Source organism: Tachyglossus aculeatus, chromosome 6 (genome assembly GCF_015852505.1).
Source record: "Tachyglossus aculeatus isolate mTacAcu1 chromosome 6, mTacAcu1.pri, whole genome shotgun sequence".
Classification (NCBI taxonomy): Eukaryota; Metazoa; Chordata; class Mammalia; order Monotremata; family Tachyglossidae; genus Tachyglossus; species Tachyglossus aculeatus.
Window position 1 is genome coordinate 49,177,507 of NC_052071.1, and position 22,359 is coordinate 49,199,865.

The 22,359-nt window shown below is 47.7% G+C and overlaps 1 protein-coding gene and 1 non-coding gene across 3 annotated transcripts; one reads left to right on the forward strand and one right to left on the reverse strand.

Moving 5' to 3' along the window:
- Positions 1-202: 202 nt before the first annotated feature.
- On the reverse strand, positions 203-264 carry LOC119930271. The gene has a single exon (XR_005451753.1). It is a non-coding gene; the product is annotated as a U7 small nuclear RNA (small nuclear RNA).
- A 1,282-nt stretch (positions 265-1,546) lies between these two features.
- On the forward strand, positions 1,547-18,493 carry TSPAN6 (tetraspanin 6). Of its 2 annotated transcripts, XM_038748498.1 has the most exons (8): positions 1,547-1,687; positions 3,693-3,881; positions 5,073-5,147; positions 9,520-9,618; positions 11,690-11,845; positions 12,152-12,235; positions 15,955-16,060; positions 17,507-18,493. In XM_038748498.1, the coding sequence occupies exons 1-7, from the start codon at positions 1,601-1,603 to the stop codon at positions 16,021-16,023; spliced, it is 759 nt and encodes a 252-aa protein (XP_038604426.1). In that variant the 5' UTR covers positions 1,547-1,600; the 3' UTR covers positions 16,024-16,060; positions 17,507-18,493. The 2 variants fall into 2 exon arrangements, with proteins under 2 accessions (XP_038604426.1, XP_038604428.1); XM_038748500.1 differs by lacking the exon at positions 5,073-5,147.
- The last annotated feature ends 3,866 nt before the right edge of the window (positions 18,494-22,359 follow it).

A 22,359-nucleotide genomic window follows, 5' to 3' on the forward strand; every position in this document is an offset into this window, starting at 1 on the left:
TGATGATACAAGGTGATCAGGTTGTCCCACAGGGGGCTCACAGCCTTCATCCCCATTTGACAGATGAGGTAACTGAGGCCCAGAGAAGCGAAGTGACTTGCCCAAAGTCACACAGCTGACAATTGGCAGAGCTGGGATTTGAACCCATGACCTCTGACTCCAAAGCCCATGCTCTTTCCACTGAGCCACGCTTCTTCTTAGGAAGGGCTTCCCAGACAAAGCCGGAAAACCTACTAGACAAATTCTAAAAGAGCTGTAACACTGTAACATGTATATATGTTTATCTGTAATTTTATTTATTTCCATTTATTTGTATTGATGTCTGTCCCCTCCCCCCTACCCTTCCCTCTACACTGTGAGCTTGTTGTGGGCAGGGAATGTGTCTGTTTATTGTGTACTGTTGTATTGTACTTTCCCAAGTGCTTAGTATAGTGCTCTGCACAAAGAAGCAGCGTGGCTCAGTGGAAAGTTAGTAATAATGATGGTATATGTTAAGCACTTACTATGTGCAAAGCACTGTTCTAAGCGTTGGGGGGGATACAAAGTGATGAGGTTGTCCCACGTGGGGCTGTCAGTCTTAGTCCCCATTTTACAGATGAGGGAACTGAGGCCCAGAGAAGTGAAGTGACTTGCCCAAAGTCACGGGCTTGGGAGTCAGAGGTCGTGGGTTCTAATCCCGTCTCCGCCACGTGTCTGCTGTGTGACCTTGGGAAGGCCAAGCGAAGCAGCGTGGCTCAGTGGGAAGAGCCCGGGCTTTGGAGTCAGAGGTCATGGGTTCGAATCCCGGCTCCCCCACATGTCTGCTGTGTGACCTTGGGCAGGTCACTTAACTTCTCTGAGCTTCAGTTACCTCATCTGTAAAACGGGGATTATGACTGTGAGCCCCACGTGGGACAACCTGATCACCTTGTATCCCCCCACAGCGCTTAGAACGGTGCTCTGTACATAGTAAGCGCTTAACAAATGTCAATATTTTTTAATTTATTTCTCTGTGCCTCAGTTTCCTCATCTGTAAGATGGGGATGAAGACAGTGAGCCCCACGTGGAACAACCTGATCACCTTCCATCTCCACCAGCGCTTGGAACAGCGCTTGGTACATAGTGAGGGCTTAACAAATACCATTATTATTATTATCATATCATTATTATTATTAATAATAATTAATGATAACAATAACAATAATAATAAATCCTATTGAATGAATGAATGACCCGTGGGGTTTTCCCGGAGCGGAGAATGTGCACGTCCAGGGTGGTTTCCGGAGCTTCCCGGCAGGGGGCGCTCGGCCCTCTCCGCTGGTTTCCCGGCGGCGTTCGACGTTCCTCCTCCCTTCGTTCGTTCGGGGAGGGCTCGGCCCCGTCCGAAGGGGCTCGGCGGCGGCGCTCGGCTGTTCGGCAGTTTCCGGAGCGGCGGCTCGGGCCAGGCAGCGCCGGGGTCGGGCCGGTCGGCGGCGCTCGCTCGGCTGTTCGGCTGTTCGGCTGTTTCCGGAGCGGCGAGCGGCGGCGGCGGCGGCGGCGGCTCGGGCGAGGCAGCGTCGGAGCCTGTGGTCGGGGCTGTGGTCTGGTCGGGGCAGTCTGTCTGTCTGTCCGGTCGGTGGCCATGGCGTCCTCGTCCCGGAGGCTGCAGACCAAGCCCGTCATCACCTGCCTCAAGACCGTCCTGCTCACGTACACCTTCATCTTCTGGGTGCGACCTGACGCCTAAGGGGCTGGGGGACTGGGGGCCGGGGGATGGGGGCTGGGGGACTGGGGGCCGGGGGATGGGGGCTGGGGGCTGGGGCCTGGGGGATGGGGGCTGGGGGATGGGGGCTGGGGCCTAGGGGATGGGGGCTGGGGGCTGAGCTGGGGCTGGGAGCTGGGGGGGGCTGGCCTGGGGGCTAGGGGATGGGCTGGGGGCTGAGCTGGGGCTGGGAGCTGGGGGGCTGGCCTGGGGGCTAGGGGATGGGCTGGGGGTTGGGGGCTGGGGGCTAGGGGATGGGCTGGGGGCTGAGGGCTAAGGGGGGGCGCTGGGGGCTGAGGGCTAGGGGATGGGCTGGGGGCTAGGGGATGGGCTGAGGGCTAAGGGGGGGCTGGGGGCTGAGGGCTAGGGGATGGGCTGGGGGCTAAGGGGGGGGGGGGGCTGGGGGCTGAGGGCTAGGGGATGGGCTGGGGGCTAGGGGATGGGCTGGGGGCTGAGGGCTAAGGGGGGGGCTGGGGGCTGAGGGCTAGGGGATGGGCTGGGGGCTGAGGGCTAGGGGATGGGCTGGGGGCTGAGGGCTAGGGGAGGGGCTGGGGGCTGAGGGCTAAGGGAGGGGCCGGGGGCTGAGGGCTAGGGGATGGGCTGGGGGCTAGGGGATGGGCTGGGGGCTGAGAGCTAGGGGATGGGCTGGGGACTAGGGGATGGGCTGAGGGCTGGGGGGCTGGGCTGGGAGCTGGAGGTTGGGGGCTGGAATGGGGGTTGGGGAATAGGCTGGGAGCTGCGGGGCTGGGCTGGGGGATGAGCTGGGGAGCGAGCTGGGGGCCCCAGCTGCCGCCCGTTTTGGGGGTGGTAATCCTGTCCTCTTCCTTTAACCGCTTCCTCCGAGGGGAGCCCCCAGCCGGGTGAGTGGGACCCCTTCTGCCCACCCCCCCGCTCAGCCCCTCGCTGCCAACCCCCGCTGCCCAGGCCCCCGCTGCCCACCCCCTGCTGCCCAGCCCACTGTCCACTTCTGGCTGCCCACCTCCACTGCCTACCTCTGCTGCCCAACCCCCTACTGCCCACCCCCGGCTGCCCACCTCTGGCTGCCCACCCCAGGCTTCCCACCTCCACGGCCCACCTCCGCTGCTTAGCCCCTCTGCCAACCCCCTATTGCCCACCCCCGGCTGCCCACTCCCAGCTGCCCACCCCCGGCTGTCCACCCCAGGCTTCCCACCCCCGGCTGCCCGTTCCCGGCCTCCTGCCCCACTGCCCACCCCCGGCTGCCCAGCCCCCTGCTCGGGGGAAGGGAGACTGGCCGTCTTGAATTCCCAAACACTGTCCAACAAAACAAGTTTTCTTCGCGAGGCTCAGCCGGAGCCTAAAGGAGGAAGTTTGAATTTTCCCGAGGCCACGATGCCTTGGGTTCCCGGCCCGGCCCATTGACGTAAAACCAGATGGAAGCCAAAGTTCAGGGGTTTGATATGATGCTTTCCTAGACCAGGTCCCACCCACTTAGGCCTGCCAAATGACCCACTGGAAGCAGTTGGGCGGATGGGCCCGGACCCCCATTCCCCCGGCGTCTTTAAGAATAATAATTATGATATTTGTTAAGCGCCGACTGCGTGCCAGACACTAGACGCCGGGGTGGATACAAGCAAATCGGGTTGGATGCAGTCCCTGTCCCACGTGGGGCTCACAGTCTCAATCCCCATTTTACAGATGAGGTGACTGAGGCCCACAGAAATGAAGGGATTTGCCCAAGGTCAACCAGCAGACAGGTGGCAGAGCCGGGGTTAGAACCCATGACCTTCGGACTCCCAAGCCCGGGCTCTATCTGCGAGGCCGTCTCTCTGGGAAGCAATCCCTCTTCCCGCACCCCAGCCTTACCACCCACTTCCACTGCTCCCTGTAGCCCGGTGGCAACCATCTCTACTCTGGCTTATCCCTGTCATCTCCTTTCTCCTACATGATTATCCTTCTTGTACTTCGATATGGTCCAATGCAACTGTAACTGATTTTCTGATGTTTTCCTCAGTTTACAGGTGTTGTCCTTCTTACAGTTGGCATCTGGGGGAAGGTGAGCCTGGAGGTCTACTTCTCCCTGTTAAATGAGAATGCCACCAATGTCCCGTTCATCCTCATTGGCACAGGCACGGTTATTTTCCTCCTGGGGACCTTTGGCTGTTTTGCCACCTGCCATGGAAGCACATGGATGCTGAAACTGGTGAGTGCATATTTGCCAGTTAAAAAGCCTTCAGTGTTCATCATTCTCATACATTTCAGCCCCTTCTACTTTGTGATGGCGTTTTTCTTTAGGAATAATACTAATTGTGGTGTTTCACTCAGTAATAATAATGATGGTATTTAAGCGCTTACTATGTGTGAAGCACACTCAGTAGTATTCGTTAAACACTCACGAGGTGCCAGGCGCTGTACTAAGTGCTGGAGTGGATCCAAGCAAATTAGGTTTAGACCCTGTTCCACGTGGGGCTCATAGTCTCAACCCCCATTTTACAATCAATCAATCAATCAATCAATCATATTTATTGAGCGCTTACTGTGTGCAGAGCACTACTAAGCGCTTGGGAAGTACAAGTTGGCAACATATAGAGACGGTCCCTACCCAACAGTGGGCTCACAGTCTAGAAAATGAGGTAACTGCGGCCCAGAGAAGTGAAGGGACTTACCCAAGGTCACACAGCAGACAAGTGGCCGAGCCGGGATTAGAACCCATGACCTTTTGACTCCCAGGTCTGCTAACTCCTAAAACTAGAAGTTTAGCCTCACTTTTGTGTCAGGCTGTATCGATCAATCAATCATGCACTCACCGTGTGCAGAACACTAAACCAAGCATTTGGGAGAATGCACTTCAGTAGAGTTGGGGGATAGGATCCCTGCCCACAGGGAGTTTACAGTCTACAGGGGGAGACATTAAAATAAGTTACAGGATGGGAAAATGGCAGAATATAAGGATATGGATATCAGTGGTGAGGGTGGGGAGAATATCAAGTGCTTTAAGGGTGCGGATACAAGTACATAGGCTTTGCAGAGGGGAGGGTGGGTGTGTAGGGGAAATGAGAGCCTAGGGAAGGCGCCCTACTATTTTAGAAATAGTAAAGGGCTGACTGGGAGTAAATCAAATCAATCAAATCAATGATGTTTATTGAGCACTTATTGTGTACAGAGCACTGTACTAAGTGCTTGGGAGAGTACAATGAAACAGAGCTGTTAGACATGTTCCCTGCCCACAGTGAGTTTACAGGCCAGGTGATTCATTCATTCAATCGTATTTATTGAGCGCTTACTGTGTGCAGAGCACTGTGATGCAGAGCAGGTGATGACGTTGTTTCTTTGTGCCTCCCAGCTGGAAGGTGTTGCCTACTTGTGCTGATTTGGACTTATTTTCTGTCCTTAGTATGCCATGTGCCTGACCCTCGTTTTCTTAGTTGAGCTGGTGGCTGCTGTGGTAGGATTTGTTTTCCGACATGAGGTAAGTTGGAATTTCAGATCTTGGTTGAGTTGGGGTCTAAACCTTAGAGGGCCGACGGAAATGGTGAAACACTTTACACAGTCGAGTTGTAGAAGTGCTAGGAGTTCTTTAAGAGCCCAAAACTGTCTCTCCCTCTGAGTGAAAATAGCTAACTTTTCTAATATGGCTCTTTGCGGTACTACAGCCAAAGAGGTAGCTAAAGAAAATCACAACTTCATTTCTGAAAAGGTTTTGACAAATTCCTCATTTTGAAAAAGGGAATCTCTAGGCACAGAGGCACACAATAGTTGGGAAACAAAATAAACGCTTTTCCCACTACGCCACACAATCTTGCTTATTTTCTGGGGGAGTGCAGATAGTTGAGAAACTGGAAACAGTTGAATCAATCAATCAATCGTATTTATTGAGCGCTTACTGTGTGCGGAGCACTGTACTAAGCGCTTGGGAAGTACAAGTTGGCAACATATAGAGGCGGTCCCTACCCAACAGTGGGCTCACAGTCTAGTTGAACAGTTGTGTGGCTTAGTGGAAAGAGCGTGGGTCTGAGAGTCGGAGGACCTGGGTTCTAATCCCTGCTCCTCCGTTTGTCTGCTGTGTGACCTTGGGCAAGTCACTTAATTTCTCTGTGCCTCAGTTACCTCATCTGTAAACTGGGCACAGAATCTCTGTCCCTAGTGATTATCTTGTGTCTGCCCCAGCATTTAGTACAATCCTGGCACAAATTTATGTAGCTGTAATTTATTTACATATCTGTAATTTATATTAATGTCCGCCTCCCCTTCTAATAATGATGGCATTTATTAAGCACTTACTATGTGCAAAGCACTGTTCTAAGCACTGGGGAGGTTACGAGGTGATCAGGTTGTCCCACGGGGGGCTCACAGTCATCATCCCCATTTGACAGATGAGGGAACTGAGGCCCAGAGAAGTGAAGTGACTTGCCTAAAGTCACCCAGCTGACAATTGGAGGAGCTGGGATTTGAATCCATGACCCCTGACTCCAAAGCCCAGGCTCTTTCCACTGATCCACGCTGCTTCTAGACTGTAAGCTTGTTGTGGGCAGGGAATGTATCAGTTTATTGTTACATTGTACTCTCCCAAGCGCTTAGCACTGTGCTCTGCATATAGTAACCACTCAATAAATACGATCGACTGACTTAGTAAGCAATTAAATACCGTAAAAAATTAGAGGATTAAGAATATAGAGTGTGTGGGTGATCCTTTACGGTGTGAAACAAGACTTGCTCTCCATAGCCAGTTTCTAGACAAGGTTCAGTAGTGGTGTCTTCACGTGAAATTCAAAAGCTCACCAATTTTTTTTCCATCAGAAGCCTTCTGCTGGCGTCAAATCCAGGCTCAATTCGAAGCAGTGTATAACCGATTGGGAGGCAGTTTTAGAAGGAGAGGATAATGTGTACTGTCATGAAGCACACGGAAGTGGGGTATTAGGGCTGATCAGGAAACCCTAGCTTCAGTATGGGCTGGTCAAAAGTCTGATGACCAAACATTTGAGAGGCAGTGTGGCATAATGTGTAATTTCTACACTGTGAGCCCGCTGTTGGGTAGGGACCGTCTCTATGTGTTGCCAGCTTGTACTTCCCAAGCACTTAGTACAGTGCTGTGCACACAGTAAGCGCTCAATAAATCATCATCATCATCAATCGTATTTATTGAGCGCTTACTATGTGCAGAGCACTGTACTAAGCGCTTGGGAAGTACAAATTGGCAACATACAGAGACAGTCCCTACCCAACAGTGGGCTCACAGTCTAAAAGGGGGAGACAGAGAACAAAACCAAACATACTAACGAAATAAAATAAATAGAATAGATATGTACAAGTAAAATAAATAGAGTAATAAATATGTACAAACATCTATACATATATACAGGTGCTGTGGGGAAGGGAAGGAGGTAAGATGGGGGAGATGGAGAGGGGGACGAGGGGGAGAGGAAGGAAGGGGCTCAGTCTGGGAAGGCCTCCTGGAGGAGGTGAGCTCTCAGCAGGGCCTTGAAGGGAGGTTGAGTGAATAATGGAAAGAGCACAGCACTAGTAGGAAGGAGACCTGGGTTCCAGCAGAAACATGACAGAGCTCAGCAAGGGATTTATGACAAGTAATTGATTGATAATCCGGTGACTAGTGTCCACAGGTGCCTTTTGGGCTGCCTGTGAACAAGCGCTTAGTGAAGCAGCAGGGCCTAGTGTCAAAAGCACACGGGCTTGGGGGTCAGAGGTCATGGGTTCTAATCCCGGCCCTGCCGCTTGTGTGCTGTGTAACCTTGGGCAAGTCACTTAACTTCTCTGTGCCTCAGTTACCTCATTTGTAAAATGGGGATTAAGACTGTGAGCCCCTCGTGGGACAACCTGATTACCTTATATCTACCAGTTCTTAGAAGAGTGCGTGACATGTAGTAAGCACATAACAAATACCATAACTATTATTATTATTCAGTGTTCTGCACGTATTTTGTGCTCAATAAATGCCATTGATTGATTGGGTCCAGCTAATCAATAACCTGAGCACTTGTATATATTTGTACAGATTTACTACTCCATTTGTTTTACTTGTACATATTTACTATTCTATTTATTTTGTTAATGATGTGCATATAAGCTATAATTCTATTTTTTCTGACGATTTTGACACCTGTCTACGTTTTGTTTTGTTGTCTGTCTCCCCCTTCTAGACTGTGAGCCCGTTGTTGGGTTGGGACCGTCTCTATATGTTGCCAATTTGTACTTCCCAAGCTCTTAGTACAGTGCTCTGCACACAGTAAGCGCAAAATAGATACGATTGAAGGAATGAATGAAAAACCCTTATGTCTAATTTCAGCAAATCAATCAAGCATGGGTATTTATTGAGCACTTACTGTGTATGAGGCACTGTACACAGTACAATGGAATTGGTAGAAATGTTTCCTGCCTACAAGGAGCTCGCAGTCTAGACTCTCCTTGCAAGCTTACTCCTCTAAGAATAGAGTAAGCGCTTAGTACAGTGCTCTCCACACAGTAAGCGCTCAATAAATACGATTGATTGATTGAATAGAGACCTTCTGTGGCTTGAAGTACTTCCTCGGGCCATTAATTCACCTTAATTATTGAACCCATTGCCACCGTGCAATTTTTTGCACACTTGGGTGCCCTGCCCCCGGCTCCCAGCACTAATTTGCATAATTGATGAAAAACACGTCCAGGTTCCTTCATATCAACTTATTAATGTCTGTCTCCTCCTCTAGACTAAGCTCATTGTGGACAGGGAACGTTTCAGCTAACTCTGTTGTATTGTACTCTCCCAAGCGCTTAGTACAGTGCTCCTCACATAGTAAGCCCTCAGTAGATACCATTAATTGATCGATGGATATTGTTAAGTAAACAAGTAGAGTCAGCCCACAATGATTTTACTTGCTGTCCTCAACAAGAATACATATTACAGTGTCTTGTTCAGTGCTTTGCACACAGCAAGTGCTCAATAAATACCATTGGTCGATATTGATCAACACTGTCGATCAATGAAGCCTACATTATTATTCTTTGTCTGCCTGCATTCATGGTTTGCCTCAGTATTTTCAGGTTCTTACAAATCAGTAACCACTTTTCTTTAACCACCCAACCTCCTCCTGGAAGTAGATGTTCATGGGAAAGGAAATGAGGTCATCACTATTCTTTATAATTTCCATGGCATAAATTGTTATTTTCTATGGACAAATGTTTATCTGGAAGGCAGGGCACAAAGCATATTTTTTCACAGAATTCTTCAACCCTGGCAGATGAACTCTGGGGAAGAGAAACAGTGCTTTGCACATAGTAAGTGCTTAATAAATGCCATTAAAAAAAAAAAAAGAGAAAGCCCCCCACTTCTCAGGCACCTTAGGATCCACAGATTGGGGAACCTTGATTTCTGTAAAATCAAAGAACAGGTTTATCCATGCTAGCAGATTCATTCATTCATTCAATCGTATTTATTGAGCCTCCTTCCCTTCCCCACAGCACCTGTATATATGTATATATGCTTGTACATATTTATTACTCTATTTATTTATTTTACTTGTATATACCTATTCTATTTTATTTTGTTAGTATGTTTGGTTTTGTCTCCCCCTTTTAGACTGTGAGCCCACTGTTGGGTAGGGACTGTCTCTATATGTTGCCAATTTGTACTTCCCAAGCGCTTAGTAGAGTGCTCTGCACACAGTAAGCGCTCAATAAATACAATTGATGACGATTGATGATTGAGCGCTTACTGTGTGCAGAGCACTGTACTAAGCGCTTGGGAAGTACAAGTTGGCAACATATAGAGACGGTCCCTACCAAAAAATATGGAAGGTATTTTCTAGAGGGTTTTGTGTGTTGACATTTGTTTTTCCTTGCTGCAGATCAAGAGTAGCTTTTATGCCAACTACATGGACACCTTAAAAGGATACAATGGGACGAAGGATCACAGAAGTGAGGCAGTGAACACCGTCCAGAGAACCGTAAGTGGTTAGATTTAGGGGCTGTTTTCCGACAAGTTCTTCAAAGTTTAGTCAGAGGGCACTTTAGTACGGTGCCCTGTCACATAGTAAGTGCTTGACAAATACCATAATTTTTATTACTTTGGACCAGGCTGTATTCTGAGGGTGGCCTAACATTTTGGAGATTGAGAAGTTTTGCCCCTTCTTACCTCAACCCCCTCCTTTTGTACAGTCCAGCCCGCACACTCCGCTCCTCTGGTGCTAACCTTCTCACTGTGCCTCGTTCTCGCCTGTTCCACCCTTGACCCCTGGCCCTTGTCAATCAATCAGTCAATCAATCAATTGTATTTATTGAGCGCTTACTGTGTGCAGAGCACTGTACCGTCCTGTCTCTGGCCTGGAATGCCCTCTCTCCTCACATCTGCCAAACTAGCACACTTGCCCCCTTCAAAGCCCTACTGAAAGCTCACCTCTTCCAGGAGGCCTTCCCAGACTGAATCCCCTTTTTCCTCTGCTCCTCCTCCCCGCCCCACGGCTCTTGTGTATGTATGAACATGTTTATCATTCTATTTATTTTATTAATGCTGTGTATATATCTGCAATGCTATTTATTTATATTGATGCTATTGATGCCTGTCTACTTGTTTTTGTTTTGTTGTCTGTCTCCTCCCTTTTCTAGACTGTAAGCCCACTGCTGGGTAGGGATTGTCTCTACATTGCCAAGATCCGCCCTTTCCTCTCCATCCAAACCGCTACCCTGCTAATTCAAGCTCTCATCCTATCCCGTCTGGACTACTGCACTAGCCTTCTCTCTGATCTCCCATCCTCGTGTCTCTCTCCACTTCAATCCATACTTCATGCTGCTGCCCGGATTATCTTTGTCCAGAAACGCTCTGGACATATTACTCCCCTCCTCAAAAACCTCCAATGGCTACCGATCAATCTGCGCATCAAGCAGAAACTCCTCACCCTGGGCTTCAAGGCTCTCCATCACCTCGCCCCCTCCTACCTCACCTCCCTTCTCTCCTTCTACTGCCCAGCCCGCACCCTCCGCTCCTCCACCACTAATCTCCTCACTGTACCTCGCTCTCGCCTGTCCCGCCATCGACCCCCGGCCCACGTCATCCCCCGGGCCTGGAATGCCCTCCCTCTGCCCATCCGCCAAGCTAGCTCTCTTCCTCCCTTCAAGGCCCTGCTGAGAGCTCACCTCCTCCAGGAGGCCTTCCCAGACTGAGCCCCTTCTTTCCTCTCCCCCTCGTCCCCCTCTCCATCCTCCCGTCTTACCTCCTTCCCTTCCCCACAGCACCTGTATATATGTATATATGGTTGTACATATTTATTACTCTATTTATCTATTTATTTATTTATTTTACTTGTACATTTCTATCCTACTTATTTTATTTTGTTGGTATGTTTGGTTCTGTTCTCTGTCTCCCCCTTTTAGACTGTGAGCCCACTGTTGGGTAGGGACTGTCTCTATGTCTCTATGTGATGCCAATTTGTACTTCCCAAGCGCTTAGTACAGTGCTCTGCACATAGTAAGCGCTCAATAAATACGATTGATTGATTGATTGATTGATTGATTGTCTCTATCTGTTGCCAAATTGTGCTTAGCACAGTGCTCTGCACAAAGCGCTCAATACATACAGTTGAATGAACAAATAGAGGGTTGTGCACACCCCCTTTCCTCCCAGTTTTCTCTATCTGGAGCAATATTATTTTTCTGGACAGAATCGTCAAAATTCAGAGACAGACATTTATTTCTAGGTTTGCTGTCCCAAGTGGTTTGGTATTCAGGGATTAGAAAAATGAGTTCAGTGAGGGCCACTGTGAGACTTCTAGACTGTGAGCCCACTGTCGGGTAGGGACCATCTCTATATGTTGCCAACTTGCACTTCCCAAGCGCTGAGTACAGTGCTCTGCACACAGTAAGCGCTCAATAAATACAATTGAATGAATGAATGAAAGGGTCACAGTAAGACCTTAAATAACCCTTGCTGGCCACTTTAGTCTTGCAGGCCACCTTGTCAACATCATTTTCTACGCTCATTCCATTGTGTTCATCATCATCTACGTTTATGTCGATTTTCAGTTGCAGTGCTGCGGTGTCAGTAACTTTACAGACTGGAACAAAACTGACTATTTCAAAGAGAAAGGAATTCCTCAGAGCTGTTGCAAGGACCCAGGGGACTGCAGTGAGAGTGATCTGAAAGATCCAAGTAAATTCCCAAGCAAAGTGTATCATGAGGTAAGAGGCATCTTTGGACCTATCAGGCTGGGACAGGAGCCCCGAGCCATTTAGCAATTTTTCAACCTAGTAAGCAGGGCCTGAACTTGGAGATGAGAGATTTTGTGTGCTGAGAAGGGACAGCCTTGAGCTTCAACCGGTTTTTGTTTGCACTGCACAGAAGGAGCCCACCCTTCCTTTCTGAAAGTGAATCACGCTCCTTGGGTCTCTTGTTGGTCTTTGCTATGCAGAATAGCTTGTACCTGCTTCCAGCTATGAAAGCAAGATTGTTGTCTGGGCTCACAAGTTTTCTCATTTTTTCCTCAGGGCTGCCTTTCAAAGGTAACGACTGTCATTGAGTCCAAAATGAGCATTGTGGCAGGGATTTCCTTCGGTGTGGCTTGTTTCCAGGTAAGGTCTTGTTAAGGCCTTGTTCCTTTGAAGATCTCCTCTCTCTCCAGAGGGTTTTTTTTTAAACGGTATTTGCTAAGTGCTTACTGTGTTCCAGACACTGTACTAAGTGCTGGAGTAGATAAAAGAGAAGGGGGTGGCCTAGAGGGAAGAGGGAGTCAGAGGATCTGAGTTCTAATTCCAGCCCTGTCACTGGTCTTGTATGTTTGGTTTTGTTCTCTGTCTCCCCCTTTTAGACTGTGAGCCCACTGTTGGGTAGGGACTGTCTCTAGATGTTGCCAATTTGTACTTCCCAAGCGCTTAGTACAGTGCTCTGCACATAGTAAGCGCTCAATAAATATGATTGATGATGATGATGGTCTGTGTGACCTTGGGCCAGTCACTTAACTTCTCTGTGCCTCAGTTACCCTATTTGTAAAATGGGGATTAAGTCCGAGCCCCACATGGGACATGGACTGTCCCCTACCTGATTATCCTGTGTCTACTCCAGTGTTTAGTACAGTGTGTGCCACAGAAGTAAGCATTTAACAAATATTATTTAAAAAAGGATAATCAAGTCGGGCACAGTCCATGTCCCAAACGAGGCTAATAGTCTCAATCCCCATTTTACAGATGAGGTAACTGAGGCACAGAGAAGTTAGATGACTTGCCCAAGAGCACACAGAGGTTTGATATCAACCATTGTTGGGTAGGGACCGTCACTATATGTTGCCAACTTGTACTTCCCAAGCGCTTAGTACAGTGCTCTGCACACAGTAGGTGCTCAGTAAATACGATTGAGTGAATGAATGAACCACAGGGCAGCCACCAGCACTGCTAATAAGGGACCAGATGTGGACGTCCCTTTCAAAGATTTGGAGGGAGGGAATTTTCCACAGAGGCTCCTCAACTTTGGAATCCCCTTTCCCTCCGGATTCCAGAAATGGATGGAACAAAACCCTCATGTTAGGATTTCTAGGGCCCAGTGTGGGTGCCCAATTCCAAACAGGCCATGTCTGTCATGTTCGAAAGGGCTGAAGCTGGTTGTCACGGTTTTTATCGAGTGCCCACTTGGTGCAACCCATCGTATTCTGTGCTTGGGAGAGTAGGAGCCATTCCCTGCCCACGAGGAGCTTATACTCTAAGGTGAGGTGGAACCTCAGATAGCTTCACTACTGATCCTGAGCGTATGCAGGCAATAGGGGGAAGGAGGCAACTTGCCTAGTGGAAGGAGCATGAGACTGGGACTCAGGAAGTCAAGTCTCCTCAGCTTCCCTGCTGTATGGCCTTGGGAAACTCACTTAACACTTGGCCTCCTTATTTGTAAAATGGGAATACAATCCCTGATCTCCATATACATATAGAGACAGTCCCTACCCAACAGTGGGCTCTCCTTCCTGCCCTCTTTGTCTGTGAGCCCCCATTTTGGGCAGAGCCTGAGTCCAATCTGATCATCTTTTGTTCACCCCAATGCTTGGCACATGGTAAGTGCTTAATAAATGGCATTATTAATACTATTAGCATGAGATTTTAATTCCTAAGAATATACAGGTCCAAAAACGCCCCCACAAAATCCATGAAATCCCTTTGGCTGTTCTCTTTTCAGCCTGAGACACTCTTGACTCCCATCTGAGGTTTGTTTTCTTCATATGGGTAAAATACCCTTCAACTACAACTAAAGAGGAAACAACAAACTCTTCTTTGAACTTGAATTCCATTTGACCTTCTTCCCCCCCCCCCCCCCCCCCCCCCCCCCCCCCCCCCCGCCCTTACCCCACCGTGGCCAGTGATGTCAATAATTTTAAAAAAGAACGCTTACAGTTAACTCTGTGGGCAGGAATCGTGTCTACCAACTCTACTTTATCATACTTTTCCTACACATTTAGTAATAGTACCTTGCACATAGGAAGCACTCCTTACCACTTATAGATTATTTGATAGAAGCATACCTTTCTTTGCGTGAGAGCGATTCATTGAGGAAAACACGTCAGAGTTTTGTTGGCTTTTCAGAACTGCGATTCATTTCCCAAGCAAAATAAGGAATCCCTCTTCTTAAGCAGACATTACCCCTCAGGACATTGAGAGCAGGGAATGTGTCTGTTTTATTGTTGTATTGTACTCTCCCAAGTGCTTAGTACAGTGCTGTGCACACAGCAAGTGTTTAGTAAACACAATTGATTGACTGTCTCTATATGTTGCCAAATTGTACTTCCCAAGTGCTCAGAGTGCTCTGCACACAGTAAGCGCTCAATAAATACGACTGATGATGATGATGATGATTGAGAAGCTGGGGTTATGAGGTTCTAAATGCTGGGGTTACGGGGTTCATTCATTCATGCAATCGTATTTATTGAGCGCTTACTGTGTGCAGAGCACTGTACTAAGCACTTGGGAAGTACAAGTTGGCAACATATAGAGACGGTCTGTCTCATATGGGACTCACAATCTTAACCTCTATTTTACAGATGAGATAACTGAGACACGGAGACTTTACCGTGTATCCACCCCAGCGCTTAGTACAGTGCATAGTGAACATTTAAATACCATAAATAAAATAAATTATTTAGATTCCCTTTTCGGCATCTAACTTCCCAAGGGGCACACCATTCCATCTCTAGAATTTATATGATCGCCCACAGATATAGAGTTTTGATCTGGGCAAATATCAATTAAAATGTAATACCACCAGCTCAGCTCTGCCATGAACGAAATATTGGCCCTCTTTCTGTATCAGTCAACTGGGGCTCAGTGTCTTGTTTCTCAGCCTGCTTTCAGGAAGTGTTTCTATTTAAAGGTTTGATTATTTTGCATTCTGCGATAGTAAGACTCCAAGCAGGAAGTTATTCAGAGGGTTTTGCCTCTTGCTCCTCTCATGTTGAATTAATTTGGAACTTCATCTGACCCAGGGAACAGATTTTTAGAATAATCTCCTGTACCTTCTGGAGACCTCCAGGTATTTTAACAGCTGTAGAGGCTTCCCTAAGGAAACTTGAGACTGTGTAAATGGAGCCTGGGTGTTTCACTTTAAGTTGCCTGTGTTTAGGCAGGCTCCTCCTACCCTGATCTCTGGCTCCTTGGTCTGTACAGTCAGACATGTGTCGGGACCCCCTTTTAGTTGCTCTGCAGTGTGTCACTTTGGGTAGGGTTGGGTCTGGCTTCTCCCAGTGAAGAAAGGAAAACCGTGACTTCCAAGAATTCCCGTCCCTTTGAAGTTACACCTCCGGTTCCGGAGGGATTGCAAGTGACGGCTGTGAACGTCACAGATTCACAGAGGAGTTTACTGTTGTTAAATAGTCTGGGTTTTTCATCTGAGCCAAGGCGAGGTTCTGCAGAACAGCAAATTGTGCAACTAAGGAAGCAGTGTATCCTAGTGGAAATAACACGGGCGGATGTGGGTTCTAATTACCGCTCTGCCAGTTGATTGCTGTGTGACCTTGGCAAATCACTTAACTTTTCTGTGCCTCAGTTTCCTCAACTGTAAAGTGGGAATTGAAGCCTACTCTCTCCTACTTAGACTGAGAGCCCCGTGTGGGACAGGGACTCTCCAACCACATAAACTTGAATCTGTCCCAGCACGTAGAACAGTGCTTGACACATAGTAAGCACTTAAGAAATACCATAAAAAAGTAAGCTGTCCCTCATCCAAAAGGTAACTGGAAACGGTGAAAAGTGATATGGCTGCAGATTGCGTTCCCTAGGCCCTGTTTCCTGTGTCTGATTCTGGTGGTGTTTATTTCTAGCTGATCGGGATCTTCCTTGCCTGTTGCTTTTCCCGCTCCATCACAAATAACCAGTATGAAATGGTGTAACCAAGTTGGCACGTAGGACGGCCGCCTTAGGATCAAGGTAAATCCATTCATCCACATCTGTAGTCTGGATCGTTTGTGTCCGACTTTGGATCGCGAAGGTTCTCGGACTTCCCATGATTGGGTCTTAGCCTGGGCATGGGGTTTGAGATCCACAATGGCGCACATGCTTGTGTGATAACATTTGTGAAAGGGTAGGAGGCCCTTAATATGTGCCTGCCTGTGTGCAGTGCCTTTATGCCAAGGACTAAAGGGCATCCCCCTGCTCCGTGGGACAACCCAATCACCTTGTAACCTCCCCAGCGCTTTGAACAGTGCTTTGCACATAGTAAGCGCTTAATAAATGCCATCATTATTATTATAATAATCTTAATCTAATAATCAAAACGACTTCTTTTAGTTTAGACTTTTCAATGGTGCCGTATCGTTAGTATGTTGGCATTCTTTTCGTCAAGTGCATCGGTAAACACACTCATTTCCTTTTACCAGCTCAGTCACTTCCCGAGGCCATCGACCCAGCTCTGGTTGGGCAAATTCTAGCCAGTGCACATTTTGACATCTTGGGCATGTCAGTCTTTTCAAGTGAAAGAGGGATTTGGTGGTAGGAATCAGAGTCTTTCAGGGGTCAAGGTGAGATCCATCATCTCCGGCAACACCCTCCCCAACTTTGCACCCCGGGATACTAGTTGTAACTGGTCCTTGGACCCTCTCCTCAGGCCCAGATTAACAATGGGGCAGTGGACAGTCCAAGACCAGCGGCAGGGTGGCCACAGGGTGGGTGAGTGGCCACCCCCTCCCTAGTGAGCTGGGGGCTGGGATGTGGGGTGCAGGGCCAGGTGACCCCAGGCTGGAAGGTAGCATGGCATCTGAGTAGAGGATGTGGTGTGGTGACTATCCACCCTGTGGAAGGGTAGGTTGAGGGCTGAGGAACCTCACGCCCTCTGCCCACAGGGTGCCCAGGAAGAGGAGAGAGTGTATGAGGTGGTTGAGTCTTTGTGAGTCCAGATATTGAAAATGGGAAGTACTGAAGTAGGGTACTTTAGTGGAAAGTGTGAGCCCACTATTGGGTAGGGACTGTCTCTATATGTTGCCAACTTGTACTTCCCAAGCGCTTAATATAGTGCTCTGCACACAGTAAGCGCTCAATAAATATGATTGATGATGGAAAGAGCACAACATCAGGAGTCAAGAAACTTGGATTCTAATCCCTGCTCTGCCACCTGCCTGCTGAGTGACCATGGGCAAGTCACTTAACTCTACTGTTCTCGGTTTTCTCATCTGTAAAATGCGGATTCAGTACTCGTTCTCCCCCCATAGACTGTGAGCCCCATATGGAACAGAACTGTGTCCTACCTAATTATGCTGTGTCTACCCCAGCGCTTAGTAGAGCGCTTACCACATGGTAAGTGCTTAACCAGAACCACAGTTATTACTATTGTAATTGTTGTTAAGTACGTTGATCCAATTTTTTTTTTTGTACATTTAGGACACTCTTTCCCTTCTCTTCCTTCTGAAGAAAGCACTTCACGGCCTTCTTCTATCCCCAACCTGCTGAAATCGCATTTGAACACCGATTCCCCCAAGAGCTACTCAAACAATTACGAGGCCCGCGTCGGCTCCATCCGGCCCAGGGTGCTGTTAGGCCGGAGAGCATTCCGGGCTAAGAGTGCCAACCTGGCGGGAGCGAAGTCCTAAAAGCTGCACCATTCCAGTGCCTTACCCCTTCCTGGTCAGAGCGGTGCTCTGAGGGAGATCTTCCACTAGATTATGAAATGCTACCTCGAGGTAATTGGCTGTGATACAGATCTTAGCTTTACTCTTGGACCGTCTCCTAGCTGTCTGGTAAAGTGACTCCGCTCTCCCTTTCCCTCCCCGCTCATTAACTGACACTTTTCATCTTGATCGACTGGAAAAATGTGTGACTGGCCTCAGTAAGATTCCAGGCTCACGTGCCCATTTGTCCTTTCTGCTCGACCGACAGGAAGCAGGATTTCATTGTGCAATTCAGCCCCTGCCCACGACCCAACCCAAGGGTCCATCGATGAGCCGCCAGACCCTGGCAACCATCTTTGGCCCAACTTGCCCTCCGCTAGGCAGGTCTTCTGGGCTAAACAGGATTCTGCCACCCTCCCCCCTTCTTTTCCTTTTTGTTCCTTTTTGTTCTATGGTTTTGGAGGGATCTTTTCCATTTATTATTTCTTTTTGAAGACCCTAATTCCCTCTTAATCGTGCTGTAGCAATTTTCTTTTCTACTGCCCCACCCCCTCTTCCCTCTTAAGTTGTAGCAGGGCCTTGTGGTATAGCCGAGAGTCCCTTTAGCCTTAAATGGTATTCATCCAACAGTTGACATGACTTAATTGTCAGTATTATGTGCTGCTTTTTTTTTGTTTTTTTTTTAGGTTTATTTTTTTTTCTTTTGGTCATTAAATTAAAATTCCAATTGTCCAATCACAATAAATGTTTTACTATTTTCCTCTAAGAAAATGGCTGGATTTTTTATTGAGGATTTTGATGGAGTTGAAGAGATAATAATAATTTAATTATAATAATGGTACTCGTTAAGTGCTTGCTGTGTGCCAGGCACCATTCTAAGTGCTGGGGTAGATACAAGTTAATCAGGTTGGACTAAGTCCCTGCCCCACATGGGGCTCTTACTCTTCATTCATTCATTCGTTCAATCATATTTATTCATCATCATCATCATCAGTCGTATTTATTGAGCACTTACTATGTGCAGAGCACTGTACTAAGCGCTTGGGAAGTACAAATTGGCAACAAATAGAGACAGTCCCTACCCGACAGTGGGCTCACAGTCTAAAAGGGGGAGACAGAGAACAAAACCAAACATACTAACAAAATAAAATAAATAGAATAGATATGTACAAATAAAATAAATAAATAAATAAATAGAGTAAAAAATATGTACAAACATATATACATATACATACATTTATACATATATATATACATTTATTGAGCACTTACTGTGTGCAGAGCACTGTACTATGCGCTTGATCCCCATTTTACAGATGAGAAGTGAAGTGACTTGCCCAAGGTCACACGGCAGACATGTGACAGAGGTCCTTCTGACTCCAGGCCCGTCTTCTGTTCGCTAAGCTATGCAAACAATTTCCTGCCTATGCAGTGCCTCGGATTTGAACCAAGCTTCCTTGCGGCCTGAACGCAGAGCACTAACTACTATACGATGACGGCGAGCTACCAAAGAACCTAAAAAGAGGGCATAACCTTGGCCTCGGGCTCAGTGAGCTGAAGGGACCAAAGCCATCACTGGAGACTGGTCTGGTGATGTGGTTCAGTGAGGTTTCTGCAGTTGTGGCCTGCCTCTGCTAGCCCCAGAAGCATGCCTAGGTGCATGCCGGGCTGGTCTATAGAGGCATTAGTGGGGCAGAACTGGATGCACTGTGAAATCATTTCATCATGCAACCCACCATCACACACACGTGAGGTCATAGCATCGATCGCCCCGCCACCCGCCAGCTCCACACGCGTGTCCACAGGGCACATCCCTTCAGAAACCCCTCGCAGCGGTCAGTCGCGTCCCCACTGAGGAGTCCATCTGGGAGGCTGTTCTGCTTGGACCGTGCAGTTCAGATGAAGTGGAAGACCAAGGCCATGACCCCCTGTGTTCATTCTGTCACTGCTCATGAAGGGATCCCCCTGTTCGCCGACCAGATTGCCGTTTGGGGAATTTCATGTGTTCACTTAAAATTCCCCCGAGGAAGTTGTGATGTTCCATCCAGAACACCTCTGGGAGAGGGGATTGTTACAGAATGTCTGCTGTTCTCTTCCCCACTGTTTTCCAACCTTTTCCATTTCTTGTGAGTGGGCTTTGAAAGATGCAACAAGCTCCCCTATCCCACAATCAGTAGTGTGTATTGAACACTCACTGTGTGCACAGCACTGTACTAAGTGCTTGGGAGAGTACAATTAAGTAGATGCAGTCCTGTCCTCGAGTTACTTACAATATTTGATGGTGAGAGGAGTACAGGGGGAATTTCCTTATGGACAAAAGGTAATTTAAGTTGGTGATCCCAATAGCAGAAGCTGCACAGGGCCTCTCCCAATCAAACAATCAGTAGGATTTATTGAGTCCTTACTCTTTGCAGAACACTGTACTAAGCACTTGGGAGAATATAATAGACATGATCCCTGAACCCCAGGTAACTTCTAATCTACAGGGGAGACATGCTGAAAGAAATTACAGGCAGGTGAAGTACTTAGGACAGTGCTCTGCTCACAGTAAGTGCTCAGTAAGTACGATCCATTGATTGGGAAGCAACTGAGTGTTAAGATGTGTACCTAAGTGCTATGGAGATGTGGGGGTGGATGAGTAAGTGCGTAAGGGATGTGGACTTGAGGTGATGCAGATAGGGGAAATACCATGTTTGATGGGAAGCATCCAGATGTTCTGGAGTGGCCAAATAATAATGATAAAAATGATGGCATTTGTTAAGCACTTACTATGTGCACAGCACTGTTCTAAGTGCTGGGGGGGATAAAGGTTGTCCCACCTGGGGCTCAAAGTCTTAATCCTCATTTTACAGATGAGGAAGCCGAGGCACAGAGAAGTTAAGTGATCTGCTCAAGGTCACACAGCAGAAAAATGGCAGAGAAGGGATCTAGATGTGAGCCCACTGTTGGGTAGGGACCGTCGCTATATGTTGCCAACTTGTACTTCCCAAGTGCTTAGTACAGTGCTCTGCACACAGTAAGAGCTCAATAAATACGATTGAATGAATGAATTAATTTTGGCCACACCCACCCCTCTTTCCTCCTATTCCCTACACAGATAAAATTTCTCTGTCAACAACACATCACCTTCAATTCCAAGGGCAGCTGGGTAGCTATCACACATGTAAACAATTCCTCCCAGCTCCCATTGTTTCAGGAATCTGCGCCCTTCCATCTGACCTGATTACAGGAAATATCTGGAGGGAAGAATTCAGCCTTCTTGATCAGTTCTTTTGACTTCAGGGATTTCCTTTCCTCATCCACCCTCCTGAAAAAGGTTTGGGCCTGTGGGAGCAACTTCTAATCTCCTGGAAGCTTACAGTAAATGATCGTTTTCATCATTGTTATTATTATTATGGAAATAGTTATATGCTTAATATGTGTCAGGCACTATTCTAAACGCTGGGGCAGGCACAAGATAATCAGGATGGACATAAATGCACCCTATTTTTCTATAACCGTCTCTGTCCGACGCCGGGCTCACAGTTTAAGGGGGAAGGAGAACAGGTATTTATTGAGTCCCCATTTCACGGAGGAGAAAACAGCCGCAGAAAAATTAGGACGCTTGCTCAGGGCCACACAGCAGCGTGCCCTAAGTAGATAGAGCACAGTTTTGAGAGTCAGAAGGCCCTGACTCTGCCACTTGTCTGATGTGTGACCTTGGGCAAGTCACTTCACTTTTCTGAACCTCATCTGTAAAATGGGCCCCAAGTGGGACAGGGACTCTGTCCAACCAGATTAGCTTGTATCTACCCCAGCTCTTAGAACAGTGCCTGGCACCCACTAAGCGCTTAACAAATGCCATAATTTAGAAAAAGCAACTGGCAAAGTCAGGATTAGACTCTAAGTCCTATGCTTTTGGCCTGAAAAGAGTTGGGTCTGCCTCTCCCTATAATAATAATGGCGCTTAATAGTGTGCACTTAATAAATGCCATTATTATTATTATTATGTGCAAAGCATGATTCTAAGCACTGGGGAGGTTACAAGGCGATCAGGTTGCCCCACGTGGGGCTCACAGTCTTAATCCCCATTTTACAGATGAGGGAACTGAGGCCCAGAGAAGTGAAGTGACTTGCCCAAAGTCACACAGCTGACAATTGGCAGAGTCAGGATTCGAACCCATGACCTCTGACTCCAAAGCCCATGTTCTTTCCACTGAGCTAAGCTGCTTCTCCCTCTAGACTAAGTTACCAGAGGCCAAGGGTCACATCTTTTAACTCTAATGTTCTCCCCTGAGTGCTTAGTACTGTGCTCAGCACACAGCAGGCACTCAACCAATACCATATTGTAGCGCTTAACAGATACCATGATGATGGTTGTTCCTGGATATTATTGTTATTATTTTAATATTTTAATGTCCATCTACCTCTCTAGACTGTAAGCTCACCATGGGCTGGGAGCGTGCCTACCAACTGTTATAGTGTCGTATCCCCAGCATCTAGTACAGTCCTTCGCACACAGCAGGTGCTTTATAAATACAATTGATTGATTCATCTCCTTCATTCATTCAATCATATTTATTGAACGCTTACTGTGTGCAGAGCACTGTATTAAGCACTTGGGAAGTATAAGTCGGCAACACATAG

What these genes read in the sequence shown, in the direction of transcription:
- TSPAN6 (XM_038748498.1), top strand. Translation starts at nt 1,601, where the DNA reads ATGGCGTCCTCGTCCCGGAGGCTGCAGACCAAGCCCGTCATCACCTGC. An exon ending in GCACATGGATGCTGAAACTG is followed by an intron (nt 3,882 to 5,072) that starts GTGAGTGCATAT and finishes TTCTGTCCTTAG; the next exon opens with TATGCCATGTGCCTGACCCT. An exon ending in TCGGTGTGGCTTGTTTCCAG is followed by an intron (nt 12,236 to 15,954) that starts GTAAGGTCTTGT and finishes GTTTATTTCTAG; the next exon opens with CTGATCGGGATCTTCCTTGC.